This window comes from Gekko japonicus, unplaced genomic scaffold (assembly GCF_001447785.1).
Source record: "Gekko japonicus isolate JY-2015 unplaced genomic scaffold, Gekko_japonicus_V1.1 scaffold919, whole genome shotgun sequence".
In the NCBI taxonomy this organism is placed as follows: Eukaryota; Metazoa; Chordata; class Lepidosauria; order Squamata; family Gekkonidae; genus Gekko; species Gekko japonicus.
The window spans coordinates 36,822-49,635 of record NW_015162505.1 but is presented as its reverse complement, the minus strand read 5'-3'; the positions used below and the strand labels follow the sequence as shown (position 1 = coordinate 49,635).

The window sequence follows — 12,814 nt, the reverse complement described above, 5'->3', positions numbered from 1 at the left end:
TGACCATGTCAAGCTTACCTTGATTCATAGATCTTACATTCCAGGTTCCTATGTAGTATTGTTCTTTGCAGCATTGGACTTTCCTTTCACCATCAGACACATCCACAACTGAGGGTCCTTTCGGCTTTGGCCCAGCCGCTTCACTCTTTCTGGGGTTACTTGTACTTGTCCTCTGCTCTTCCTCAGTAGCATATTGGACACCTTCCGACCTGAGGGGCTCATCTTCCGGCGTCATATCTTTTAGCCTTTTGATACTGTCCATGGGGTTTTCTTGGCAAAGATACTGGAGTGGGTTGCCATTACCTTCTCCAGGGGATCACACTTGGTCTGAGTTCTCTGCTGTGGCCTGTCCGTCTTGGGTGGCCCTTCACGGCATAGCCCACAGCTTCATCGAACCGCGCAAGCCCCCTCACCACGACAAGGCAGTGATCCATGAGGGAGAGGATTGCTAATAAGCTTAATCAAATACAGGTCTAAATAAAACTATCTTCACTGTCTCCTAAAGATCAAAAGGTTAGGTACACCTCTTTGGGGAAGTTGTTCCATAATCATGGGGTTGCCACTGAAAAGGCCCTCTCTTGTGTACCCACAAAACAAACTTCTTTGATGGATGGGACAGTCAGGATGGCCTCTCCCTATGATCTTAATTCCCAGGCAGGAACATATGGGGAGAAGATGGTCCTCTGGATACCCCTGTCTCAAGCCCTATTGGGCTTTAAAGGTCAAAACTATCACCTTGAATGGGGATCAAGGTGGGTTGGTAGCCAGTGTAATTGTTGTAATATTGGGGTTATGTGCTCCTCATAGCTGGCCCTGACCAGCAGTCTAGCTGTGGCATTCTGTACTAGCTGCAGCCTCCAAACACTCTTCAAGGGTAGTCCCAAGTAGAGCACATTGCAGTAGTCCAGTTTAGATGTAACTAAGGCATGGATCACTGTGGCTAGAAGCTGGGCAAAAGCACTCCAAACCACCACAGCCACCTTGGTTTCTAAGGCAACAGCTGTGTCGAGTAGCACTCTCAAGCAGTGAACCTGGCTTTTCAAGGGGACTGTATCCCCATCCAAGACAGGAAAGATCTGAAGTCCCAGGTTTCTTTCTACTATCCCAGAAAACCTCTGTCTTGTCAGGATTGGGAACTATGAAAAGATTATTGATCTGTGCTTCCACTTGTATTGATAAGTGTTGAATTATGTTTTCTATGATTTCAATTTTAGCTGTTCATTTGTTAGCTGCCTCAACTCCCCAGATAAAGGCAGAATATAAATATGTCAATAAACAAACATATGCACACTCTCACTGCAATTCCTATAATTTAGCTTAGTGAGTAATTCCCCAGTGTGGTTCAGTAACTATCCATGGAGCAAAGTGCTGATGAATTCTTGCAAAACTTCAAGATCAATTACAAATGTTTCTTATTCATAGCCTGGTGTTAATATTCTACACAAAGTACTCTTTTCTTGGCTTTTGTGTAAATTGGCACAAGCCCATAAAATAACTGATGTCTCCATATGTCTTTCCTCAGAAATCCACCAACTAAAACTAGTTCAGATAAAAATCATACCAGCTCTAACCATTGACAAGTAGCACAGAAATTAACATTGCCACTACTATACATGAAAGAAAGGGAATAAATAAGAGCACTATTATGAGTCTCAAAAGCTAAAGATTAACATTAGTACTTCTGTTCTGAAGTTCTGAAGAAGTTAGCAGTGACTCACAAAAGGTCATACCCTACCACAAATTTTGTTAGTCTTTAAGATGCTACTGGACTCTTACGCTTTTCTACAGCTACAAACAGACTAACATGGCTACCCGTCTCGATTAGTATTTCATTATTTCTGCAAATACACACACACAAACCAAGATGCTTCTTGATCGATTAGTATTTCATTATTTTTGCAAACACACACACAAACCAAGATGCTTCTTGATCACAAAAATCTCCAATCTGAAGCAATAAACACCTCATGGTGTTCCTCCTTTTCTGCTTGTGAGTACTCGGATCTGAAGCAGTGAATAAACAGTGTTCTTGTATAAAATTGCACAATGTGTTCCACTTCTAGTCACTGGATTTGAAGAAAATTTGAAACTAATGATGTCTGGGAGTGATGATATCTGAGAGGGCATCATAGGGTAGAGATTTGGAAATCCTTCCCAAATTCTTTCTCCTGTAGCTTTCATAAGAAATAGCATAGCCACAACAAAATGACAGTGTTTTTTTTTCCCCAGTGGCTGCAGTTGTTCCTGTTGAATTTTGCTAGTGCTTAAAAGTCTGGTTCTGACATTCACAAGATACGTACTTGAAAGACAAAATGCAAAGGTTTATTTTAATACAAAAAAAAATCAGAAATGTAGAGTGAAATGTCCATGTCCCAACTAAATACTGTTTTTTAATTGCAGACTTCTTCAGCATTTGAAGACACTTGAGATGAAATATTCTGAACAACTCTCAAGATAATGTGTGGAGAATCCTGACTTTGAAGGCAGCTGCCCTTCCTATATTTTTATCCAAGCCTTGTTGCAGGGGAGAGAGGAAGTGAAATACCTGGGCCTCGCTTTGCAACTGTACATATCATCTCCAATTCATATGCACTCCAGCACCCCTATTAGTTCTTTGTTCTCCTTCACCAGCCCAGCAGTAAAGAGACTGCTAGGCTGGAAGCAAGGAGATGAAGAGGAGAAGTGGGCAGAAAAAGCTGTTGATTCCTTGGTGAAAAAGCTGAAGAAAAAGAAAGGTGCCATGGAGGAGCTGGAGAGGGCGCTGAGCTGTCCCGGGCAGCCCAGTAAGTGTGTCACAATCCCACGCTCTTTGGATGGGAGATTACAGGTATCTCACCGTAAAGGTCTGCCGCATGTCATTTACTGCAGAGTGTGGCGCTGGCCTGATTTACAGTCTCACCATGAATTAAAACCCTTGGAATGTTGCGAGTTCCCCTTTGGCTCCAAGCAGAAGGAAGTGTGTATTAATCCCTACCATTATCGACGGGTGGAAACCCCAGGTAAGTAAATCATCTACAGATCTTTTCAGTCAAGGTGATCACAGCATTGGGTGTCACATAATGGACTGTAACTCGTACTTCGTTATCAGGAAAGAGGTTCTACTGATGCAGGATAAAAACATGGTTCATTCAAGCCTTAAAGGCTTATTCCAGCAGTCAGACAGGAAGTGCATTTACAGCATAGTAATGGGGGGGGGGAACGTGTTGTTAACTTCTGGCAATTTGAAGCTTAGTTACTCCTAAATATAAGAGTACATATAAGAGATAGGAGCCATTGAATTCAATCCTGCCTAATTTCCACTGATGGGTGTGTGAGATTTTTGCTAATTCCCCATCACCACCACCACCACCACCACAGCAGACTTCCAGCTTATGCTGTTCTGGAGAGAGAATACTCCATCCTCCAGGAATGGCATATGGGGCTTCAGTGGGAGGGAGGAGAAAAGGAAGTAATATACTGCAGATGGAAATCCTTCTGTCAGTGGTAATTTTCAGTAGGATCCCAGTCCAAACTGTGGTTAGCATGATGAGAATGGGAGTTGACCATGTCTGGGCAGAGTTTGTACGATAAAGTGGTTGCTTTCTTGTGGGCACCATTTGCAGTTCAGCTCTACTGTGCAATTGGCAGGGCTTGTACAAATACCCAGCACACGTCAATTCGACTTTGAGTTCTGTAAAGTTATGATCACTTCTCCCACAAGTTCAGCTCACCCCTGGTGCACTTACCATTCCAATTGTGAACTGTCCTTTTAAAAAGCTGAATTACACCATTTACTGCCACCCATTGTTGGAGCTTGGCAATTCAGTTCTGCAATTTGTACAATAAATATTTTTAACAACTGTGCTATTGGATGCTTCAAATGTAGGTGAACCAATAAACAGCCATTCTTCATTTGCTTTAAAGATGTATCTGCATACACTTCTCTCATAGCCTTTCTAATATTTGTCCTTGTCCAAGGTGCTGAAGTTTTTGCTGCTTTTAGCTTCCCACTGAATTTATGCTTGACTGCCCCAAGGCTTGTACCTATTTGATGTGTGATTGCTAGTGGTCTTTGTAATAGCAAATTAAGTTCAGACATCTGGGTTGTGATAAACACAAAGTACTTCATGAGCTTGAGCGATGGCTACATACTGGTACATATCTACAGGATACAGCTCTGGCATTTCACTGTGTTTATTCTTTAGCATGTGCTGGTGCATGTTAAAAAGTGGATCTTGTATATTATGCAAATATGCCCACTCAGCTTGCCACTGATTTGGAGCCAACATTCACAACCTGTCTAGTACTTTTTGTCTACCTACAAAACTTGCCCTGGCTATGTGAACAGGCCCCATCTCTGTACACTGGTGGCTACTTGACCCAATTTTACAAAAACTAGACACAAATCAGATTTAAGAGATTTGAAAGACAGTTCATGTAAAAGAAGAGCAGTTATTTTGATGGTGCTAAATTCTATTCCCCCTCTTCAGTCCTTATTACTTTATATCTCTGTTACTGTTGGTTAAATTTGATGGCACAAATTCTATTCCCCCTCTTCAGTCCTTATTACTTTATATCTCTGTTACTGTTGGTTATTGGGGGGGCAGCATCAGTTGCAAATTAAAATTCTTTATCCTGTTCTGATCATTTTATTGCTGCTTTCCAAAGCAGACACAGCTGATTTTCGTATTCATTTTAATACCAAGTGGAAGCCATGAAAATGTGTGACTAGATAGCTATAAGGAAGCCCATGAAAACTGAAGGAGCGAGTTGGGTTACTGCAGACCATCTCCATGTTGTAGTACAATTTTGCTAACAGAGTCCTCAAAGAGACTAGCAAACCTTATTTATACTGGAGAGGGGAAACAATCCAACATAGGCATGCTTCCTTGCCTCTTCCCCAGCTGCTAGGATCAGTGAGTTTTGCAGTGTTTGCTGACCTCCCCCTCAGAAGCTAAGTCTGCTTCAGGGTGTAGCAGGCCCAGAAGAGCATGCCTGACTTCTCTACCACTCCCGGTCATCTGAGCAAACAGAGTCTGTATCCTCACTTCCTTTGCTGCTAGAGCCTACCCTTCCTTTGAAGAGTTTATCAGTTTATGAAAAACCTTTTCACTGTCATGACCCAATGAACAATATGCATTTTAAAATGAGTCTTGGGCTACGATCTAGGGAATACAACCTACTGTAGGGGGGGCTTTGATGTTCTAAATGTGTTGTCCAGTTTACTTGCAGATCCCAGTTGGTGTATCCCAAAGGTGTTTATCTGTGTGATGACTTTTGTTGAAATCTTCTGTTGAACTCTAATATAAGTTCCTATCTGAGAAATTCTGCATTTTATAATTAGTATTTACACAGACATTTTCTCTTGACTGATTACTATCGGTTGGAAAGATTAAAGAAGCACCCTAATATTTTGTGATCTTAAGGCTTTTTGTAGGTCAAACGTATAACATATGAAGTCTTTTTTTATATTTTTTATTTTAGTTGTAAGGGACACAACTTTAAAATAATAGTAATTTGGGGGGGTGGCAGTGGCTTCTGCAGGTTTCTTCAGCCTCCTGGCTTCACTAAGTGAGCTACTTCAACAGTAGTGATGCCACTATACCCAAGAATTATCGGGTAAGAGGGCCTTTAGCTGTGGCTTCTGGTGGTTCAACTCATGAGAAAGCCTTCTGGCCTGCTGTGAAGAACAAGAGGCTGACCAGCTTCTTCACAAATACATTTCATGCCTGTGTCTGTCTGAGAGAGAGACCTGAAGGGATGGGTCTGGAAACATGAAAATAGTTGTGGGGAGAGAATCTGTGAGGTCATAGGTCTCTTCTTGTGGAATTCCTTACTGCATTTACAGTTTCTTTACTCTGAGTTAACATGTTGATGTCAACAACATTCCAAGAGTAGTGTAAGAAGGATGATGCCGGTAAGTGTCAAAGCTTAGAAACAGGCTGGCTTGTAACAACTCCTTCTAAAATAGACCCTTCTTTTTCTTGTTCTAGTATTGCCTCCAGTGCTGGTTCCAAGACACAGTGAATTTAACCCACACCTCAGCCTCCTTGCCAAATTCCGGAACGCGTCCCTTCACAGTGAGCCTCTGATGCCTCACAATGCAACCTATCCTGATTCTTTCCAGCAGCCTCCCTGCACTCCCTTTCCAGCATCGCCCAATATGTTCTCCCACTCACCTAGCAACACAAGCTACCCAGACTCTCCAGGAAGCTCTTCTGCACCAGGAAGTCCTTATCAAGTCACAGGTATGGGAGAGCCTCAAGCCCTGGACACCTTTTCCAATACCCAGTGTTTTTTTCCCAGAGAATAAGGAAATTCACAAAATGTTCAGTGTAGAAAATTACCTCAGTGTTTCAAGCACATGGCAATTGTATTACTATAATAGTTGGAGGTGAACAAGACTGACAGATTTAGGGGAGGTAGGCAGCCTGGGGAATCATAACTGCATTGGAACTCTTGTGGTGCCATCACCATCAGTACTCTGTGTGTGTGTAGGGGTTTGTATAACCCCACTTTTAAAGCTATCTAAGCATATGTGGTCATCCCTAGATAGACACAAGCATACACACACTGTGGTGGTATAGTCCGTTCTTTTTGACCATTCTAAGTAAACTATCAGACAATGAAATTGCATAGTAGTGTATGACAAAGGAATTTCCTCCCCCCTTGCTCTGTTTCCCTACCAATCATGTTTTTTAAACACTTACCATCTAACGCCAAGTTATCTTTGTTTCTAAACCAAGATGCCCCAGAGACTTTGCCTTTCTTCAGAAGAAAGGTGCTGAATTTTTCTGCAATAGTCTTTTTTTAAAGAGGACATATTGTCTTACTGCCCAGATTTACTTAAGAGCCTTTACTTTCCAAGTGATTTTTTTTTTGACAATCCAATCCCTAATGTGTTTGAATTATTCTTATCTTCATGTTGTTTAACACTTTCAAAGAATTCCAAAAGGTTGGTAAGACAGGACTTCCCTTTGCAGAAGCCAAACAGATTCACTTTCAGCAGGCTTATACTTCTGTGCATTTTAGCTATTCTACCTTTAGTATTTCTTTCTAGCGATGTATAATTTCCTGAATGTTTCACCCTCCTGAATCCTTCCGAAACAAACTCTTGTTATACTGCCTACCATCATGTAGCCAAGAGATTGGTTTTAATAATAAGTTGCACGTTGTCGTTGAAAGAGGAGCAATTTCATATTTGAGTTGCCCTATACTGAGTATATTTCTTTAGCAAGGTCAGCATTGTTTACTCTGGCTGGCAGCAGCTGTCCAGGGTCTCAGGCAAAGGTTTTCACATCACCCACTATTTTTATCTATGACTTTTACCTCACCAGTTTTTAACTGGAGATGCTGGGTATTGAACCTGGGATGTTTTAAATGGGATGGCTTTAAATGGAAAGCATGTACGCTGCCAGAGTAGGCATGACAGTGTCCACAGGTCCAACCTCCAGATGCTGCCACCATTTTAAATGGATTTAAAAATTCAACAAGGCCCCAGTCCTGATCAGGCCCACATTATGGCAGACTGTTTCTTCCCCTCCATCTTTTTAAGTGCTGAAATAGCCACTGTGTGTGAGTGTGTGGCAATTTTGGTACTTGAAAAGACGGACAGGGTAGGAAGACAACAAAAGAACTCCTCAGCCTGCCATACTGTAGGCCTGAGGCCCTCACATTATTTTTAAATGGCTTAAAAATAGTGGGGTGGACACTATCTTGTCATGTCTAGTTTAGCCATGGGCCACAGCCCCAAGCCCTTGGTGAATGCCATAGGGTCCCAGAGATTTGTTACTTGGTCATTTAGCTCTAAAACTTTCTTCCCATGTCACCTGTTTGATAATCGAGGAGGCAGATAAATTGACATTTAGAAATGCCATTTTGCTACTGTTTACTCACTTAATTCATATATTTTTGTTCATTCTTAGTTTTAAAAACTCACAAGAACTGCGGAAGTATCAACTCCATATATAGATGCTGGTTTCACCCAGTGCTTTCACTGAATCAGCCATAATCTTGACAATAAAGAAAAGCAGAAGAACCAGTGCTTTGTTTTAAGCCCTTCTCCAGTGAACACATATGCTAGTCTGTTAATGAAGTGTCAAATCCAGTGTCTTTTTGCTTTTCTTCCCAGTTGAAACACCACCTCCTCCTTATCATACCAGAGAAACACCAGGAAACCACACTGGACGTCCTATACACCCACCTGCAGACAGTCAGTTAGTGCTGTCTTTGCCCAATGGAGGTAAATCTGCAGATGAAGAACATGAGAGTATGTAAATATTTGTATTGCTTTCTAGGGGAGAGACGTGGGCAATGCCTGATTGCTAGTCCATTGATTGAAATACCTGAAATCATTAACAGTAGTGATCCTTAACAACAATAAACATTTTTTGCTGAAATCCTCAAATCTTTTACTCCAAAAGACTCTTGGTGTAGATCTGATGCTTTGCCTGGAATATTTTTAGGATCACACTGTCTGGAGTAGTTTGAAAACTTCGGTGTTAGCCTTTTTTTTTTTTTTTGTTCACAGGACAGATCAAACATGCCAGTTATTAGGCTGGTAATGAAAGCCCCAAGTAGCAAAACAGACTCCAGTGAGCCTTTTAGTTCATTCTCTGTAAGGCTGTAGAGATGAAGAACCTGTCATTTGTATGCTTCACTAGGACATCTGGCACCCCTTTCATCTCTTAAGAAACATTTTTTTAAAATTACTACCCCTAGCTCAGACCAGTGCTCCAGCTCTTGATACAAACGTTATGCTTTTGCCAGCCAAGAGTGATGTGGAGCAGAAAATTTTCCACTGCTGTAGTTTTCTGTGGACAGCTACTGCAAACATTTTCTTTCCATTTCTATAAATGCATTGTTTTGTAAAATTAATCAGTAACTTCATGAAAATAACAGTCAAACTGGACAGGTTCAAAGTTGTAGATGTTTCCTGTGTGCCTGTTCCTACTAATCAGATCTGTTAAAAATATTTCGCTCATACACATGCTCACACTGAAACATACACATGACATCAAATCAGATACTCTCAACACATTAAGGCATGAGAATATTTCCAATTCAATTTTTTTTTGGAAACCCCACCTCACTCTCTCTACTAGAACTATTTGTAGAGATCCAAAGTACTACTATAGACTATGTGATTTGTTTCTTTCAAAAGCAAGCCCCATGATACTTCACATACTGCTTTCCTAAAGCAGTTTATCATGCAGCAGCCACCAGCTGTATGAGAACCAGGGTGGGGTACTGGTTAGAGTATCAGATTACAGTCCCGAAGACCCAGGTTTGAATCCTCACTGTGCCGTGGGCACTTGCTGGATAACTTTGGGCCAGTCACGCAGTCTCAGCTTAACCTACCTCACAGGGTTGTCATTGTGAGGATAAAATGGAGAATAATATAAACCACCTTGGGTCACCAGAATGGAGGAGTATAAATGGAATAAATAAAATGGTACACCGTGTTTAATCATTGTTCATAAAATGGAGGAGAGGAGAATGATGTAGGCCACTTTGGGTCCCTACTGGTATAAATTAAATAAACAAATGAATGTCAAAAAAAAGCCAAATATCCTTCTGGTCAGCACAACGTCTTGTGGCAGTGAATTTCCAGTTCATTATCTGTTGTGTGAAGACCTAGTTCCTTTTTTCTTCCTGTCAGCTTCACTGCAAGAGACTGTGAAAGTGAATTTTGACAACAGTGATGAACTTTCTCTTTGAACTCCACATCCCTTAGTTGTTTCCACTCAGTCCTCTTTTTTTCTCCTTAGATAAAAAGCCTCCATTTAAGCTGCTTCTGGTTTTGTGACGTTTCTTAAGCATTGGAGAAACAGGGATATAAATAAATAACTGTCTTTTTCTGTGCCTCATCTAATACAGAGTTTGGCATCTCTAGTACATCAGAAGGGTACAAAACTGTTTCTGCTCACTCGGGGCAGAGTTCCTGATTTCTGCTGACTTCTCCCCTCAATTGTGCCCCCCCCAAACCCTCGCCACATTCTGTACCATGCTGGAGGATTCCCCAACCACCAGAAGCTGCTTTTGAAAGGCAGTGAAATGTGGAGGTGGGAAATTCCTCTTATGTGAGCGGAACTCTGTTCATGCTTCTCTGCCAAAACTCTTTTATTGGGTTATGGCGATCCAGACTGCACACAGTGTTTGTCAAATGGATACTTCAGAAATAGTTACTGTGTTCTGAGGGTGTCTGTACACAACAACATGGATATTGAGGGGGACATGCAAAGGTGCATGTTCATTTCCATTCTTAACCTTAACCCATTTCCCCATGTACATCATGTCTGATAAGTAAATGTGTAGATGTGAGAGTTCCTTTTTTGGACAATATAATGGGTTGTATCCAACTAACTGCCAGCATAATGCAGATGATGCCCAGATTTGTGGGAACTGTACAGACAAAAGGTATCTGGACTGAGATGAGGCAGTGAAGAGGGAGAAATTCTACCTCCCCCCCCCCAACATGCTTATGCTCACTTGCCAAAGAGGGGATTGATTTTGTTCAATACCCCCTCCTCACTGCAATCTCCCAGCTTGCGTGAATTCTTGTCTACCTGGGTCCGACAGGTTTATTTATCATTTTTCTGAAACTCAAAAGGGAGATTGCTGGAATAAGGGGAACATGGTGTAATAAAGGTACATTACTCTTTAGTTGGATACTGCTGCAGGAACATGGAGAATGGAATACGTTTCTCCCCTTTCTCTTTCTCACAAAACTCATGGGCACTAAATGAAATTGATGAGCAGTAGGTTTAGAACAAATAAAAGAAAGTACTTCTTCACCCAAAGAGTAATTAACATGTGAAATTCACTGCCGCAGAAAGTGATGGCAACTACAAGCATAGACAGCTTCAAGAAGGGTTTGGATAAACATATGGAGCAGAGATCCATCAGTGACTATTAGCTACAAGATATAGATGGAACATTATGTGGAATTTCAGACAGACTATATAATCCGGAAGAGGAACGGTTCCCAAATGGTTTCTGGTCTGTAATTTCAGACAGAACCGTTTTAGAACCGGTTCCCTACCGGAATATATTTCTAATTTCACACACAAACGCTTACTGTTTTAAAACCGGTTCACTACTGGAATATATTTGTAATTTCACACACAAACGCTTCTGTCCCGTTTAGGAACAGTTCTCTCAGTTCCAATGCGCTTTTTCCCGCCATTTTTCACCCGCGCGGGCAATCTCCGGCTTTTTTTTTTTACGTTCACTTTAGAGCGCTATAATGCTATGACACAACAGTATTATATCAACACCATTGGAATGCCTGGAGTGTTGTGCTATAGCGCTATAGCGCTCTAAAGTGAACGTTAAAAAAAAAGCCGGAGATCGCCCATGCAGGCAAAAAACGGTGGGGAAAAGCGGTGCAGTCTGAAATGGCAAACCGCTTCAGATCCAGCTCTTTACCGGAAGGGGAAAGCCATGTGTGAAATGGCAGCCCTATACTGGTTTACTCCACGACGGATCAAAAACGGCTTCAAAACAGGTTAAAAAGGGTAATGTGAAATTCCTCACTGGCTTAGGCAGTGACGGTCTGTATTCTTGGTGCTTGGGGGGCCAAAGTGGGAGGGCTTCTGGAGTTCTGGCCCCACTGGTAGACCTCCTGATGGCACGTGGTATTTTTGGTCACTGTGTGACACAGAGTGTTGGACTGGATGGGCCATTGGCCTGATCCAACATAGCTTCTCTTATGTTCTTATGACTTCCACTGGTAGTTGGTGAGATGCATCCCAGTGTCTGGAATCATATTAGGAAGACAGTATCTTTAGGCATAATCACACCTCTAGGCAGCTGTCGGAAATCTGGAAAAGAGGAGGGGTTGGGACACTTGGGATAACTGCTACAGATTGCAGTTGCTATGTGATAAATTTTCAAGCAGCTACCAGGTGGCTGCATGTCATCAGAATAAAGCAAGAAAACTTTTTTGTGCTGAAAAGACAAGAGCTCTGCTCTTTTCTGGTCACTGTGGGATTACCCTTCAACCTTCTGTATTGTCCTTCTAGACTTCCGACCTGTTTGTTATGAAGAGCCGCAGCACTGGTGTTCAGTAGCCTATTATGAACTCAATAATCGAGTAGGGGAGACTTTTCAGGCCTCTTCTCGAAGTATACTTATAGATGGCTTTACAGATCCTTCGAACAATAAGAACAGGTTCTGCCTTGGACTGCTGTCTAATGTAAACAGGAACTCTACTATAGAAAACACTAGGAGACACATCGGAAAGGGTAAGCGCAAACCCTTCTTCATTGTGAGATGTTTAGAACTGTAGTATTATTGTTATGATGATTACCATTGGTAATGAGAAGAAACAGGGCTCAAAAGTAGTATTTGACCCTGACCCCTGTGCCACTCAGCCCCATTTATCCACATGGCTTAGGGCATATTAGAAATGTTTTATCCACAGTGAATACTGTATACTTTGCACACTGCATGAGACTCCTAGGGTATTTTACAACTATCTATTGTGCATGGAGTATATCACTTAGTGAGTTGCTCAAGAACTTAGTTTTCTGTGGCTTGCCAGAATGTCAATGAAAATTCCACTCTGTGTTGTTCATTAAAGTCTTCTCCTTTTTGCAGTGATCTCATAGCAGTCTTCAAAGTGGGAGGGTCTTAAGAGAAATGGAGGGAGGGATACTGACAGCCGAGGCCAGAGGGGAAGGATAAGCAGTGAAAGTACCTGGGGCCAGCAGCCAAACCCTGATTTAGAAAATCAGAGCTTCAAATAAACCTATTCTGGTGCTGTCTGAGTCACCTAGTTGGGAATGGGTTCTACATAAGCACCTAAGTATTAGATAAACACTAGGATCTG

At 41.8% G+C, this 12,814-nt stretch overlaps 1 protein-coding gene across 2 annotated transcripts in view; it reads left to right on the top strand.

The window, feature by feature from the left end:
* The window catches only part of SMAD9 (SMAD family member 9), a 47,793-nt gene that overhangs the window by 26,250 nt on the left and 8,729 nt on the right, over positions 1-12,814 (top strand). Inside the window, exons 2-5 of one of the 2 annotated variants that reach the window (XM_015406126.1) lie at positions 2,401-2,999; positions 5,973-6,227; positions 8,111-8,221; positions 12,006-12,227. In XM_015406126.1, the coding sequence (XP_015261612.1) occupies positions 2,588-2,999; positions 5,973-6,227; positions 8,111-8,221; positions 12,006-12,227 (1,000 nt within the window). In that variant the 5' untranslated portion in view covers positions 2,401-2,587. Of the gene's footprint in view, positions 1-2,400; positions 3,000-5,972; positions 6,228-8,110; positions 8,249-12,005; positions 12,228-12,814 lie in introns of both variants that reach the window. The other variant, XM_015406125.1, reaches the window with a different exon arrangement.